Source organism: Arvicola amphibius, chromosome 5 (assembly GCF_903992535.2).
Source record: "Arvicola amphibius chromosome 5, mArvAmp1.2, whole genome shotgun sequence".
NCBI classification, from domain to species: domain Eukaryota; kingdom Metazoa; phylum Chordata; class Mammalia; order Rodentia; family Cricetidae; genus Arvicola; species Arvicola amphibius.
Window position 1 is genome coordinate 54510898 of NC_052051.1, and position 12562 is coordinate 54523459.

The 12562-nt window shown below is 43.7% G+C and overlaps 1 protein-coding gene across 2 annotated transcripts in view; it reads left to right on the forward strand.

Moving 5' to 3' along the window:
• Positions 1 to 298: 298 nt before the first annotated feature.
• Tgm5 (transglutaminase 5) overlaps positions 299 to 12562 on the forward strand; it is a 35687-nt gene continuing 23423 nt past the window's right edge. Inside the window, exons 1-4 of one of the 2 annotated variants that reach the window (XM_038331719.1) lie at positions 299 to 308; positions 9293 to 9472; positions 9900 to 10145; positions 11570 to 11688. In XM_038331719.1, coding sequence (XP_038187647.1) covers positions 299 to 308; positions 9293 to 9472; positions 9900 to 10145; positions 11570 to 11688 — 555 coding nt within the window. The remainder of the gene's footprint in view (positions 309 to 9292; positions 9473 to 9899; positions 10146 to 11569; positions 11689 to 12562) is intronic. The other variant, XM_038331721.1, reaches the window with a different exon arrangement.

Consider the following 12562-nt stretch of genomic DNA (forward strand, 5'->3'; position numbering starts at 1 on the left):
ACCACAGCCCTATTGCTTAAGAGCTATCAACGGCCCAATAGCAGCACAAAGGCCCTGATGGTTCCACAGCCTCCACACCTCCTCTCAGCTGAGCAACACTGCCAAGAAAAACCAGAGGGCAAGTGAGAGAACCAGTTGCGATCTGCCCTGTCAGAGGTGGCAGTGCAGCGGCTGGCCCCACCTCCAGTGTTGAGCCTTGGCATGGAAGGGGAAGCAGGCTCTCCAGGATCTGTTTCCTGAATCTCCAGCCCATCCAACTGTCTGTGGGGGAGCAGCCCTGGAGCCAGAAGCAACCACCATGGCCCAAGGTAGGGAAATCCAGGGAACGGCTAGAAAATGGGGACAGTGAAGACCCAGCGACATCAAGGGCAGGAGGGTGACTCAGAGGGAGAAAGGAGCAAGTAGAGAGCTGATCTAGGAAGGAAGCCAAGAACCCTCAGGAGCCATTGGTCCCCCGAGGACCAGGACGCAGGGTGGAGGTGCCTCCACAATAGTGTGGGATGGGCAGAGCAAGTGATTAGGGCACCGGGATTCCCATCCTCTGTCACTAGCCAATTTCTTCACACTGGCCAACTTACTTCTCTAGTTTCTGCCTCTCATGCCTGAAAACCAGAAGGCTGTGAACCACAGTCTCGGAGGTTCTTTACAGTGTTGAAGTTCTCTGAATCTTCATATCCTCTAACTTCCGAAGTCATCTGTAGTTCTGTAGACTTCATCCTCTCTTCTCTAGATAAAGAGCCTCTCTGGAGATGAAATGATTAGATGACACACCACCTACAAGGGATGGGATTTAGCTTATACTACACAATGACATCTCCACCTTTATTTACTATAACTAATATAATAAGTATTTTACTATTTTCTTAAGTTTTATGTAAAATGTGTATAATTTTTAATTACAAAGGAAGTTAATCAAGACCTAGTTGGAGTAAAATAAAGCTATAATTGCAGATAAAACTCTAAGTACCCCAACCTCATCTTGAGTAACCATTGTTTCCAGTCTAGACATTAGTATTCATATATATGCTGAATATAATCGATTGGATCAATATGTATTGCTAAAAATCCAGATACTATCAATCTATAAATATCAACTTAATATTTTTTTCACTCACTTCATATCTTGGAGCTCTGTCCAGGCCAGTAGTGTGTATAGACACTTCAATATTTTTCATCTTGTATGGTATTCTACAGCGTATGATTCATTCATCTGGTCCTCTTCTGATGGACATTTAAGTCTTTCCCATTTTACAGACAGACAAGCAGTCTTACAGCCAGCATTCTTATGCATGCTTCTGGCTACGCGTGAAGGAGTCTCTCCAGGACAGACATTGAGATCACTTATTTTCTAAGTTCTTCAACCATCCCCTTGCTAGTTCCCTCATTCTCTCCTTACTTCAAGAAAAAACACTCTAACTGAAAATGAATATCCTATTTGAATATAGTTAAGTGAAATACCATATCTCAAAAAAGGAAATGGTCATGAAAAGGAAAGCTAAGCACGGTGCTTGGTTGCAGAAGCATCCATGTGTCATAAGAGGACACGGACACAACCCATGGTGTCTCTGGAGGATAGGATAAATTTGAAGTGCTTCCTGTCAGGCAGGTGTTGTCCCGCCTGTTGGGTAGCCTTAGTCATGCACAGACCTGAGCCAGTCAGTGCTCTCTGCCCAGTCAACTGGTCTCCTAAAGGATGTGCTGCTTCTTTTTGTTTTTTGAGACAGGGTTTCTCTGTGTATCCAGGCTGGTCTTGAACTCACAGAGATCTGCCTGCCTCTGCCTAAGGCAAGTCTCACTACCGCCCTCCTTTTTTATTATTAGGAAAAAGTCAAGTTCTTTCTCAAGTGGCAGGGCTGGGATGTCCTTTCTGAACATGAGTGAAAGCCAGCAATGGATAGCAGCTGTTGGGTAGAGAAAGAACTCCTGATTGGAGTCACAAATCTGAGTTTAACATGAGACAAAATCCTCCATCTATCAGATGTTCTTCACCCCCTAGGTGTAGATGACATGATATTTCATCTATCCAAGGTTGTGATAAAAGTTAAATAGTATGATCTCAATAAAGTGCTGAGAGAATCTAAAACTTGAAATAAATGCAAGTGATTTTGCATAAGATAGAGAACTCTTCGAATAGCAAATATGTCCATGAACCTGGATGTGCTGATGGTTAATCTTACGCTTCCTTAAAAACAATAACAACAATAAGCAGCTGGCTAATGAAAAAGATGTGTTAACAGTAAACAACTAGCCTCAGAAGTTTAGACAATAAAGAGGGGGATGGATGTAGTGGCATGTGTCTGTAATACTAGCAACTTGGGAGGCTGAGGTGGGATGGTGCACATGAGTTCCAGGCTAGCCTGGTGGGTTTCAGGCGAACCTGCACGATTGTGATCCTGTGTGATTGTAGTCTGACTCCTTAAAACAAAAGATAAAGATTAATATTTATTGTTTATACCTTTACACAGTTTATTTGAGTCACATTTGTTTCTAGCATTTTATTGAACATAATAAAGGCCATCCATTTGAAGTATACAGTTAGGTGTATTCATACAATTTTGAAAGTGTCACTACTATCTAGTCCCAAAACACTCTCGTCACCTCAAAAACAAGCAGTCAGAGCCAGGTGCAGTGGTGCACACCCTTAATCCCAGCATTGGGGAAACATAGGCAGGAGTATCCCTGTGAGTTTGAAGCCAGCCTGGTTTACAGAGTGAATTCCAAGACAACTAGGGCTATGTAGCTATGTGAAGAAGAAGAGGAAGAGGAGGAGGAGTCGGAGGAGGAGAAGAGGAGAAGGAGGAGAAAGAGAAGAAGCATTCAGCTTCCATTCCACCTTTCTCTAGTCCCTGGCAATGCCAAATCTACTTTCAATCTCTATGGACTATTGACTATTCTAGATATTTCATAGAAATGGCATCATATAAAATGTGTCCTCTTGCATGTGACTCCTTTTACTAACTAAATTTTCAAGGTCCATTCGTGTTGTCATGTGCTCAGTTTATACAAGGCCATTATTTTAACATGCTACATCTTTCTGTTCATCAGCTGGTAGGTACTTGTGCCATTTGGACTTTTCAGCTATTCCTGTATAATGTTGTATCAGCATCCCACATGTGGGCTTGGTGTGAGTATACATATTCACTCTTTGGTGGGTACCATAAGGGGTTGAATCCCATGATAACTCTGTGTTCAACATTCTAAGGAGCCTCTAGTGTTCTCCAAAGTGCTGAACCATTTTATAAACTCACCAGCAAGGTTCAAATGCCCCATAGTGCTACACCCTACCAACACTTGCTTATAGCAATCCTCATGGGTGTGAAGAAACAGTTCATGTGTATTTACCTGATGACCTGAGCATCCTTCCTTGTGCTTATTGTCTTTTTCTTGTCCTGTTTAGAGAAAGACCTGTTCAAATCAGTTACTCATGTTGTAGGAGACATGCCATGATGAGCATGTAGGAGTCATAGGACGGTCTTGTGGGGTTGGTTCTTGCCTTCTACCACACGGGTCCTAGGGAGTGAACTTGGGCTTTCAGACTTATGCAACAAGTGCTTTACCTACTCCTGAGCCATCTCAGTAGCTCCAGTTACCCAGTTTTTCTTTTGGGTTCCTTGTTTTTGTGTTGTAGGGTTAATCCATCCATCCATCCATCTAGTTACAAATACCTTATTAGATATATGATTTACAAATATATCCTCACAATCTTTGGATTATATTTCCACATTCTTCATTATATCCTTGAAGCAGAAATGCCATTTTGATTAGGCCCAATTTACTTGAGTTTCCCAACTGATTCTGTTTCTCTTGTCATATTTAAGAGACCACTGTCTATTTCAAGATGAGGAATGTGTACCTGTTTTCTTCTGCGTTTTATAGTTTTAGCTCTCATGTTCAAATCTTTGGTCCATTTTGAAGTAGGCAACCAACTTCTTTCTTTTTTATTAACTTCTTAGTATTTGTTTTATATGTATCAGTACTTGGCCTGCATATTTGTATGTGCACCATTTAAGTGGAAGTTTCTTGTTTTGGCTGCCTGTTCCTAAATACCCAGCAGCTGCTTCCCAAATTACCACACCAAAGCTTATATTGATTATAAAAGCTCAGTCAATAGCTCAGATTTATTACTAACTAGTTCTTACATTTTAAGTTAACCCATATTCCTTATTTACACTTTGCCATGTGGTGGTACCTTTATTAGCATGGCACGTTCATCTCGTGCTCCCTCTGCATCTGGCTGGTGACTCCTGACTCTGCCCTCCTCCTTCCTATCATTCTTAGTTCCTATACTTCCTGCCTGGCCACTGGCCAGTCAGCTTTCTAGTAAACAAATTTGAGTGACAAATCTTTACAGTGAACAAGAGGATTATTCCACAGCAGCACCATGTGCATGCTTGGTGCCCACAGAAGTCAAAAGAGAGTGTCAGGTCTCCTGGACCTGGACTTACAGGCAGTTGTGAGCAGCAATGCAGGTGCTGGGCACTGAACCTGGGTCCTCTGCAAGAGCAGCCTGTGCTCTTATCTGCTGAGCCATTGCTCCAGTCTAGATACTTTATTTTTTACATGTGGATATATCCATTTATCCCAGCACCATTTTGTTGAAGAGAATTTTTCTATATTTGATTGTCTTGACATTTTGGTCGAAGATCAAGGGAATTAGAGTTTGCCAAATTATTTGGTACATTTCTTCTTCTTCTTCTTCTTCTTCTTCTTCTTCTTCTTCTTCTTCTTCTTCTTCTTCTTCTTCTTCTTCCTTCTTCCTCTTCCTCTTCCTCTTCCTCTTCCTCTTCCTCTTCCTCTTCTTCTTCTTCTTCTTCTTCTTCTCCTTCTCCTTCCCCTCCTCCTCCTCCTCCTCCTCCTTCTTCTTTAATTGAAATATAACCAAGACAAAGTAGGTAGTTCTCTGTCCTTAGCTTACATCTAGTGTTGTTACATCCCTCTCAAATTCATGGCCTCGTCACATGTTATTACTGTTAGACACACAAGTATAAAACCTGCTGAGTGAATTTAGCACTGCTCCATATACAATGTGGGACCTCTTTTCTAAGACTCTCAGGTATAGCCCACTGACCTGTGTCTGTGCTAATGCCACCCCAAAATTGCCTTGATTACTAGCTTTATAGTAAACCTTAAATAATAGAAGTGCAAGCCCTCTGTTTTAAGATTGCTATAGAGCTGAACATGAAGCATGCCTGTAATCCCAACACACTGGAGGCTGAGGCAGTAGGACTGCCATGAGTTCTGGGCTACATAGCAAGATACTGTGTTATCCTTCCCCTCAAAAAAGAAATAAAAAGATTACTTTGATCGCTACGGATCCTTTCTTCTTCCCTGTTAATTTAATGATCCACTTATCAGTGTCTACAAAATGACAGTTGTGCTTAAAAGTTTTGGTTAAAATTTTTTGAGAATTTTATCCCCCTCCAATTCCTCCCATGCCCCTCATCCCTCTCAAATCCATGACCTCTTCTTTAATTGTTATTGTCATGTACACATAAACATATGTATAAAACCTTTTGAATCCATTTAGTGTTGCTTGTATATACATGTGTTAAGGGTTGACAACTTGGTGTTAGCTGAGCAATCAGGAAGCTCATCTCTAAAGAAAATTGATATTTTCCAGGCAGTGGTGGCACAGGTCTTTAATCCCTGCACTTGGGAGCTAGAGGCAGGAGATGGTAGGAGATATAGATGTACCAAATGACATCTGCAGTTCGTGTTTTGATCAGTATTGTGTTGAATCTGGAGCCATTAGAATGATTCTGTTGTTAATTGTCATTGGAATGATACCATCTTCTAACCCATGAGTATGGGACAGCTTCCATTATTTAACTGAATTTCTTCAAATGATATTTTGTGGTAAGAGGTTTTAATTCTGTTGTGAATGCATTACTAGTTACTTTAGTCTCTTGCTACTATAAATGGAATTACTTTTACATTTTTCTCAGATTATTCATTGTGGTGTATGAAAATACAGTTGGATTTGCATATTGGTATTGCATCTATCCTGACATCTTTTTGTGGTTGTTAATTCTAATTTGAGAGTGTTATTATTCTTATGTCATGTGTGACTAAAGATGACTTTACTTATTTCCAATCTGAATGGCTTTCATCTCTTTTCCTTGCCCAATGGCCCTGGCTAGATCTTCCAGTACACTCTGCCTTTAGCGAGACAAGAGCGGGCAAGAACACGCATCTTTATTTTGTTCCTTATCTTAATAGGGAAGCATCCAGTGTTTCACTATTAAATAGGATTAGCTGTGGATTTTTACAGACAGCATTTATCATGATAAGGGACTCCTTAGTCTGTTGAATATTTTTTTTTAACATGAAAGGGTGTTAGACTATGCCAAATGATTTGCTTAATTTATTTTTTTAATCAAAGCACAGCCAAAATAAAGCAGGTAGGTTTCCGTCCTTCTCAACTTACATCGAGTGTTGGAACGTAGACAACAAAGTAGCTAAGAGCTGGGTGTGGTGGTACACGCCTTGCATCCCAGAACTCCAGGGACTGAGTGAGGAGGTTCAAGAATCTGCAACCAGCCTGAGCTACAGAAAGAGACACAAGAAATAACAAAGGATGTCTGCGTTCCTGTGCTGAGGCAGAGAAGAGTAGGACCCCAGGCGAATGCACTGACACAGATGAGCGTGTGAGCAGGACACAAGCATTAACTGGTCAGTGTGAGCAGTTAGGATTAAGAGTGATTCAGTTCAAGGCTGTAGAGCACCAGGAGATGGGAAGAAGGGTGGCCAGCTGGGGCCGATTTCATACAGGAGGGTGGTCTCAGGGGGACGGGTAGGTGTAACAAGTCTTTCCCTGTACCACCAGCTCCTGGATAACGACACGGGGACTCATTGTTAACTACGAAAGCTTGACCTTAGTTTAGGCTTGTCCCACTAGCTCTCGTAGCTTAAGCCATTTATTTTAATCTACATTTTTGTCACGTGGCACATTACCTCATTTCTACATCTGGCTGGCGACCCTGCCTTCTTCTTCCCAGAGTTCCCTCTGCCCAGAAGACCCACCTATACCTCCTGCCTAGCTATCAGCCATTCAGATTTTGTTATACCAATCACAGCGATACGTTTTCACACAGTGCACAAATATCCCACAACAGGTAGGCTTTGGCTAAGTAATGAGAGATAATCTAGTTTGTTCTCTGTTGCTCTGATAAATCACTGACCAAAAGCAATTTAGAGGAGGACAGGTTTTATTTGACTTAGCGAATTATAGTTCTTCCCTGAGGAAAGGCAAGGCAAGACCCTGGATGCCGGAACTGAAGCAGAGGCCATGGAGGAGTCTGCTTGCCGCCTGGCTTCCCCTGGCTTGCTCAGCCTGCTTTTATATACCACCTAGGACCATCTGCCAAGAGATGGTACCATCCACGGTGGACTGGGCCCTTCCGCCTCAATCATCAATCAAGAAAATGCCCCCACAGACATGTCCACAGGCCAATATGATGGAGGCAATTCCTCAGTTAAGATTTCCTCTTCCCGCCGGGCGGTGGTGGCGCACGCCTTTAATCCCAGCACTTGGGAGGCAGAGGCAGGCGGATCTCTGAGTTCGAGGCCAGCCTGGTCTACAAGAGCTAGTTCCAGGACAGGCTCTAGAAACTACAGGGAAACCCTGTCTCAAAAAACCAAAAAAAAAAAAAAAAAGATTTCCTCTTCCCAGGTATGTCTAGGTTTGTGTCAAGTTGAAAAACTATGACAGGAGTATTCTGAATTGAGGCTGTAGCAGAAACCAAACCTGCAGACGGACTGCTTGGAGTAAAGAATGATGCTGGGGTTGGTGGGAAATGAGAATGCTCTCAGAAGTTAACGCTGGATAGGAAGAGCCATATGTTGGCAAACGAGTGTTCTGCGTACCAAGTACCATAGACTGTAGACTGTCTTAGAACATTTAAAGCAAAAGGAAATGGTGTGATCAGACTATGTTGTAGGAAGGCAGATGGTGTGTTAAGGGGAGAGATGGTAGAGGCAGGAGAATTATCAGAGCTTATTATAGTCACGAAGGGTGAGACAAGGAGATTAGAAAATTATAGGCACTTAGAAAAGAACAATCAGCTGGGCGGTGGTGGTGCATGTCTTTAATCCCAGCACTCAGGAGGCAGAGGCAGGTAGACCTCTGTGAGTTCAAGGCTAGCGTGATCTAGAGAGTGAGTTCCAGTACAGGCTCCAAAAGCTACAGAGAAACGCTGTCTAGAAAAAACAAACAAACCAAAAACAAGAAAGAAAGAAAGAAAGAAAGAAAGAAAGAAAGAAAGAAAGAAAGAAAGAAAGAAAGAAAGGAAGGAAGGAAGGAAGGAAAAAAGAAAGGAACTACCAACCTCAGTGAAAGGAATGTAAAGTGTAAAGGAATGCCTGAAAGGACTTGGCTACATATGAACTGACACAGGTTGAGGAAGAGGACAGTGAGCCTGTTGTAATCTAAGTGTCGTAAACTACCCTCAGGTGACTGGGGACCATGGCAAGACCATGGTCAAACAAGAAGCCAGATACAGCCCTTCTGGGAGAGGCATACTAGAGAACAGTGAGTTTGTGTTTGAGCAGAATCCTGAAGGCTGGAGGCGTCCTTCCTGACTTTGAGTATCCAAGTATCCGGGACACTGGATGCACGGCATAGGTGGTGGCAGAGAGGCAGCAAATTGCTGGAAGGTGGGGCGGCTGTGCTAGGGGCAGGCAACCAGAAGTTTGCCCTCAGGTCTGCAGGTTGGCACAAGACAAGTGAGACCGTTAACTTTAATGCCAGAAAGTGGGGATCAAGCAGGGCAGTGGTGGTGCAGGCCTTTAATCCCAGCACTAGGGAGACAGGCAGGATCTCTGTGAGTTCAAGGCCAGCCTGGTCTACAGAGTGAGTTTTAGGACAGCCAGGGCTACACAGAGAAACCCTGTCTCAAAAGACTGAAAAAAACAAAACAAAAACAAAAATAACCCAAATAAAGTGGGGATCAGGATGTATCTGAAGGCAGGCTAGGCTGAAGGGAGCATCCAACCTGGAGAGGTCTGCACAAGAAGTCAGTCAGAAAAACCATGTATCTCCAGAAGTGTGTAGGGAAGGAGGTGATAGAGGTGGGGGAAGTAGGGGAGGAAGGAAAGAGGAAAGTGGGTATGTGGTTTCTCATCTAATCCTTAAACCAGACTTATGGTGTTACAGACTCCATTCAACCAACCCTGAAACTCAAGTGCAATCGCCAAACTACTTCCTCGAGTTTACATAGCTGGTAAGCGATGAACAAAACTGGACTAGGCTTTACAATCTGGTTTTGGTCTGTCTCAGGCTACCCCTTCACAGGGCTAGAGGTGGCTCTCACAGACCTCCAGAGCTCCCGGAACAACGTGCGCCACCGCACGGAGGAGATCAGTGTTGACCGCCTTGTCGTCCGCCGTGGCCAGGCCTTCAGCATCACCCTATACTTTAAGAACCGAGGCTTCCAACCAGGCATGGACAGTATCACCTTTGTGACCGAGACTGGTGAGGAACTGGCCCACAGGATGTGTGTGTGTGTGTGTGTGTGTGTGTGTAGGGTGTGATGTGTGTGGTATATACATGTGTATGTGTGTTATGTGTAAAGTGGAGCATGTGTGTGTATGTATGTATGTACATGTGAAGTGGAGCATTGTATGTGTGTGATACATGTGTGTGCATGCATGTGTGAAGTGGAGTATGTGTGTGTGGTCCATGCGTGTGTGTATGTGTAAAGTGGAGCATGTGTGGTACGTGTGTGTATGTATGTGCGTGAGAAATGGAGCATGTGTGTATTGTGTGATACATGTGTGTATGTATGTGTGTGTGTGTGTGTGTGAAGTGGAGCATATGTGTGTGCATGCATGTTCATTGAGTAGGATCTTAGAGGAATGGAAGACCACCATAAGGAGCCTTACTTATTCTTCTCTTCTAGGACCTTTGCCAGACCTGGCCAAAGGGACGCGGGCAGTGTTTAGCCTCACAGGCAGTGGTGGCCCAAGCCCCTGGATAGCTTCCCTGGAGGCCAATAGAGCCACCTCCCTGGATGTAAGCCTGTGCGCTCCTCCCATGGCGGCCGTGGGTCGATACCTCCTGAAAATTCGCATTGACTCCTACCAGGGTCCTGTCACGGCCTACCAGCTCGGGGAGTTCATCCTGCTCTTCAACCCCTGGTGCCCAGGTGAGGCGGGCACCCACTCAGAATCCTTTACTTCTGTCAGAGGTCCCAGCTCAAAAGTTACCAACCCCTGATCCCTGGCCATCACAAGTCCCTGAACCCCTTGAATTTAGTACCTGACCTCCAACAACCAAGGTGGAGAGACTTTGGTGTTTATTTACTTATTTGGAATTTTGAAATTATGTCTGAACTTAAATAGAAAACTACCATTAAGTTTAATCACCATTAACAGCTACCTTCATGATCTGCTTTTAAGTTAGTCTGGACTGTTTCATTTAAAAAGTAATAAATGCACAGTTTTCAGTATTTGAGGAAAGAAGCAAATGATAAAAGTAAAAAAAGTGAGGGGTAGAGGGAGAAGAGAAGGAGGGGCAGGGAGGGAAGGAAGTGCTAGACGGCACAAGACCTGCCAATCTCCACGTTCCATTTTCTCAGTGGAAACATTATTACTGTTCTCTGTGTTTTGTTACAGAGCTATCTTATGATTGAATATGCACACATTTGTATATAACTACATATTGTTGATTCTATGGCATATATCAGAGTGTGATTTTACACACCAGTCTCCAATTTACATTTCTCTATGAAATACACACCTGTGCCAGTACTTGGGAGGCTGAAGCAAGAGGATCACTGTGAGTTTGAGGCCAGCCTGGACCACATAGTGAGTTCCATACAGACTTAGCTACTGGATGAGACCCTGCATGAGCAGTCACTATAGGAAAAGCTTCAGAATCCTCTACTCATATACAATCTGTTATTAACAGACGTTAGTTCATGCTTTACTCATCACTTTACAGTGTGTTTGAACTTTCATGTCCCATGTAGAGATCCATGTACATCCATACAGTTTGCCACCTTAGGTTAACACTGTACCAAACTCCATGCTGGAGACACCCTGAAGCTGTAAGCCAGTCCTCTCAAACGGCTCGTTGGTCATCTCCACCACGAACACAGCGCTCAGACGAGCAGCTTACAGTCTGGAACTTTGTGCACCACTGAAAGGCTTAGCTGAGATCTCGAGAGCGAGGTTGATAAGGTCACTGCCAATCACACTCTGACTTGATCTTTTGCAACTGGACTAGTTGGGTGAAGCAGAAAGCTCCGACTAGGGAGCTGCTCGACTCTGTGTGCAAATTTTAGAACTGTAATTAAACTTGGCTTGCAAAGTAGCTTCCACTCTGAGCTCATTTCCTCGACTTTAACATGGGCCCAAGCACCTGGGTAACTTTATAATAACATATACTCACCATTGGTAAATGTATATTCTTTTATGTCATGTTCATATTGAGCGGTTTTGAGAGTGTGGTGTCCCAAGACTCAGAACGAATCTAGGTACGCTCTCCAGATCTCAGATTCTATAGAACTGTGGGGCTAGGAATGACCTGGATGACTTCTGTTTTGTTTCTTCCCACTTTGACCCTCAGGGGATGCAGTCTACTTGGACAGTGAGCCCCAGAGACAGGAGTATATTATGAACGATTATGGCTTCATCTACCAAGGGAGCAAGAGCTGGATCCGCCCATGTCCCTGGAACTATGGGCAGGTGAGTCCCAGACCATACGAGCCCCAAACTCATATGGAAAGGGAAGCCAAAACTGCTGATGCTAAAGAGCGTGTGTGAAGCATCTTGGGTTGCTAGGGGAGCAGCCATGGGAAGGAGGAGGGAGTGTTCTCTGCTGCTCACATCTGACTTGAATGGGATTTGCGGGAAAGGGCAGCTAAAGGCAGCCCAGCCACAGATTTGACTGAGGATGGGGTGGGGGGAAGGCGCACAGTCACAGTGGAAATATTTGCACCTGACATTTTGCGCTTTAAGCTGAGTTTGCAGTGAGATCTCACCTTACTCTCTCACTTCGTCCTGACAACCCCTGGTGCTGAACCTTGACATCAGATCTGTCACACTGACACATACACAGAATGTATGAGCCCCTGGACATCTCTCCTAGAAACAACGATGTACCTTCCCTGACTCCATGCCAATGAATTTTTATTTGCTTGTTTGTTTTGACAATAGGCTTTTTCTTTATAAGCAATGTATAGTTGTCTGAAAAAAAGCTTTGCAAAGATGTATGTGATGGAGCATGCCTGTAGTACCAGTGATTGAGAACCTGAGGCAAGAGGATTTGAAGTTTGAAGTCAGCCTGGAATATAAAGAAAAACCTTCCAGGAAATAGAGCTGAGATTGCATCTCAGCTGGTAGAATATTTAGTTGACGTGTACAAAGCTCTGGGTTTGATCCCCAGTGCCACATAAACAGGGCATTGTGGGATACCCCTATAATCCCAGAACTCAAAAGGTAGAGGCAGGAGGATCAAAAGTTTGGGGTCATCCTTGGTTACATACACTAGGCTACAGGAGATCCTGGCTGAAAAACAGCCAAACCATAAATAAATAAATAAATAAATAGAATTACAAAA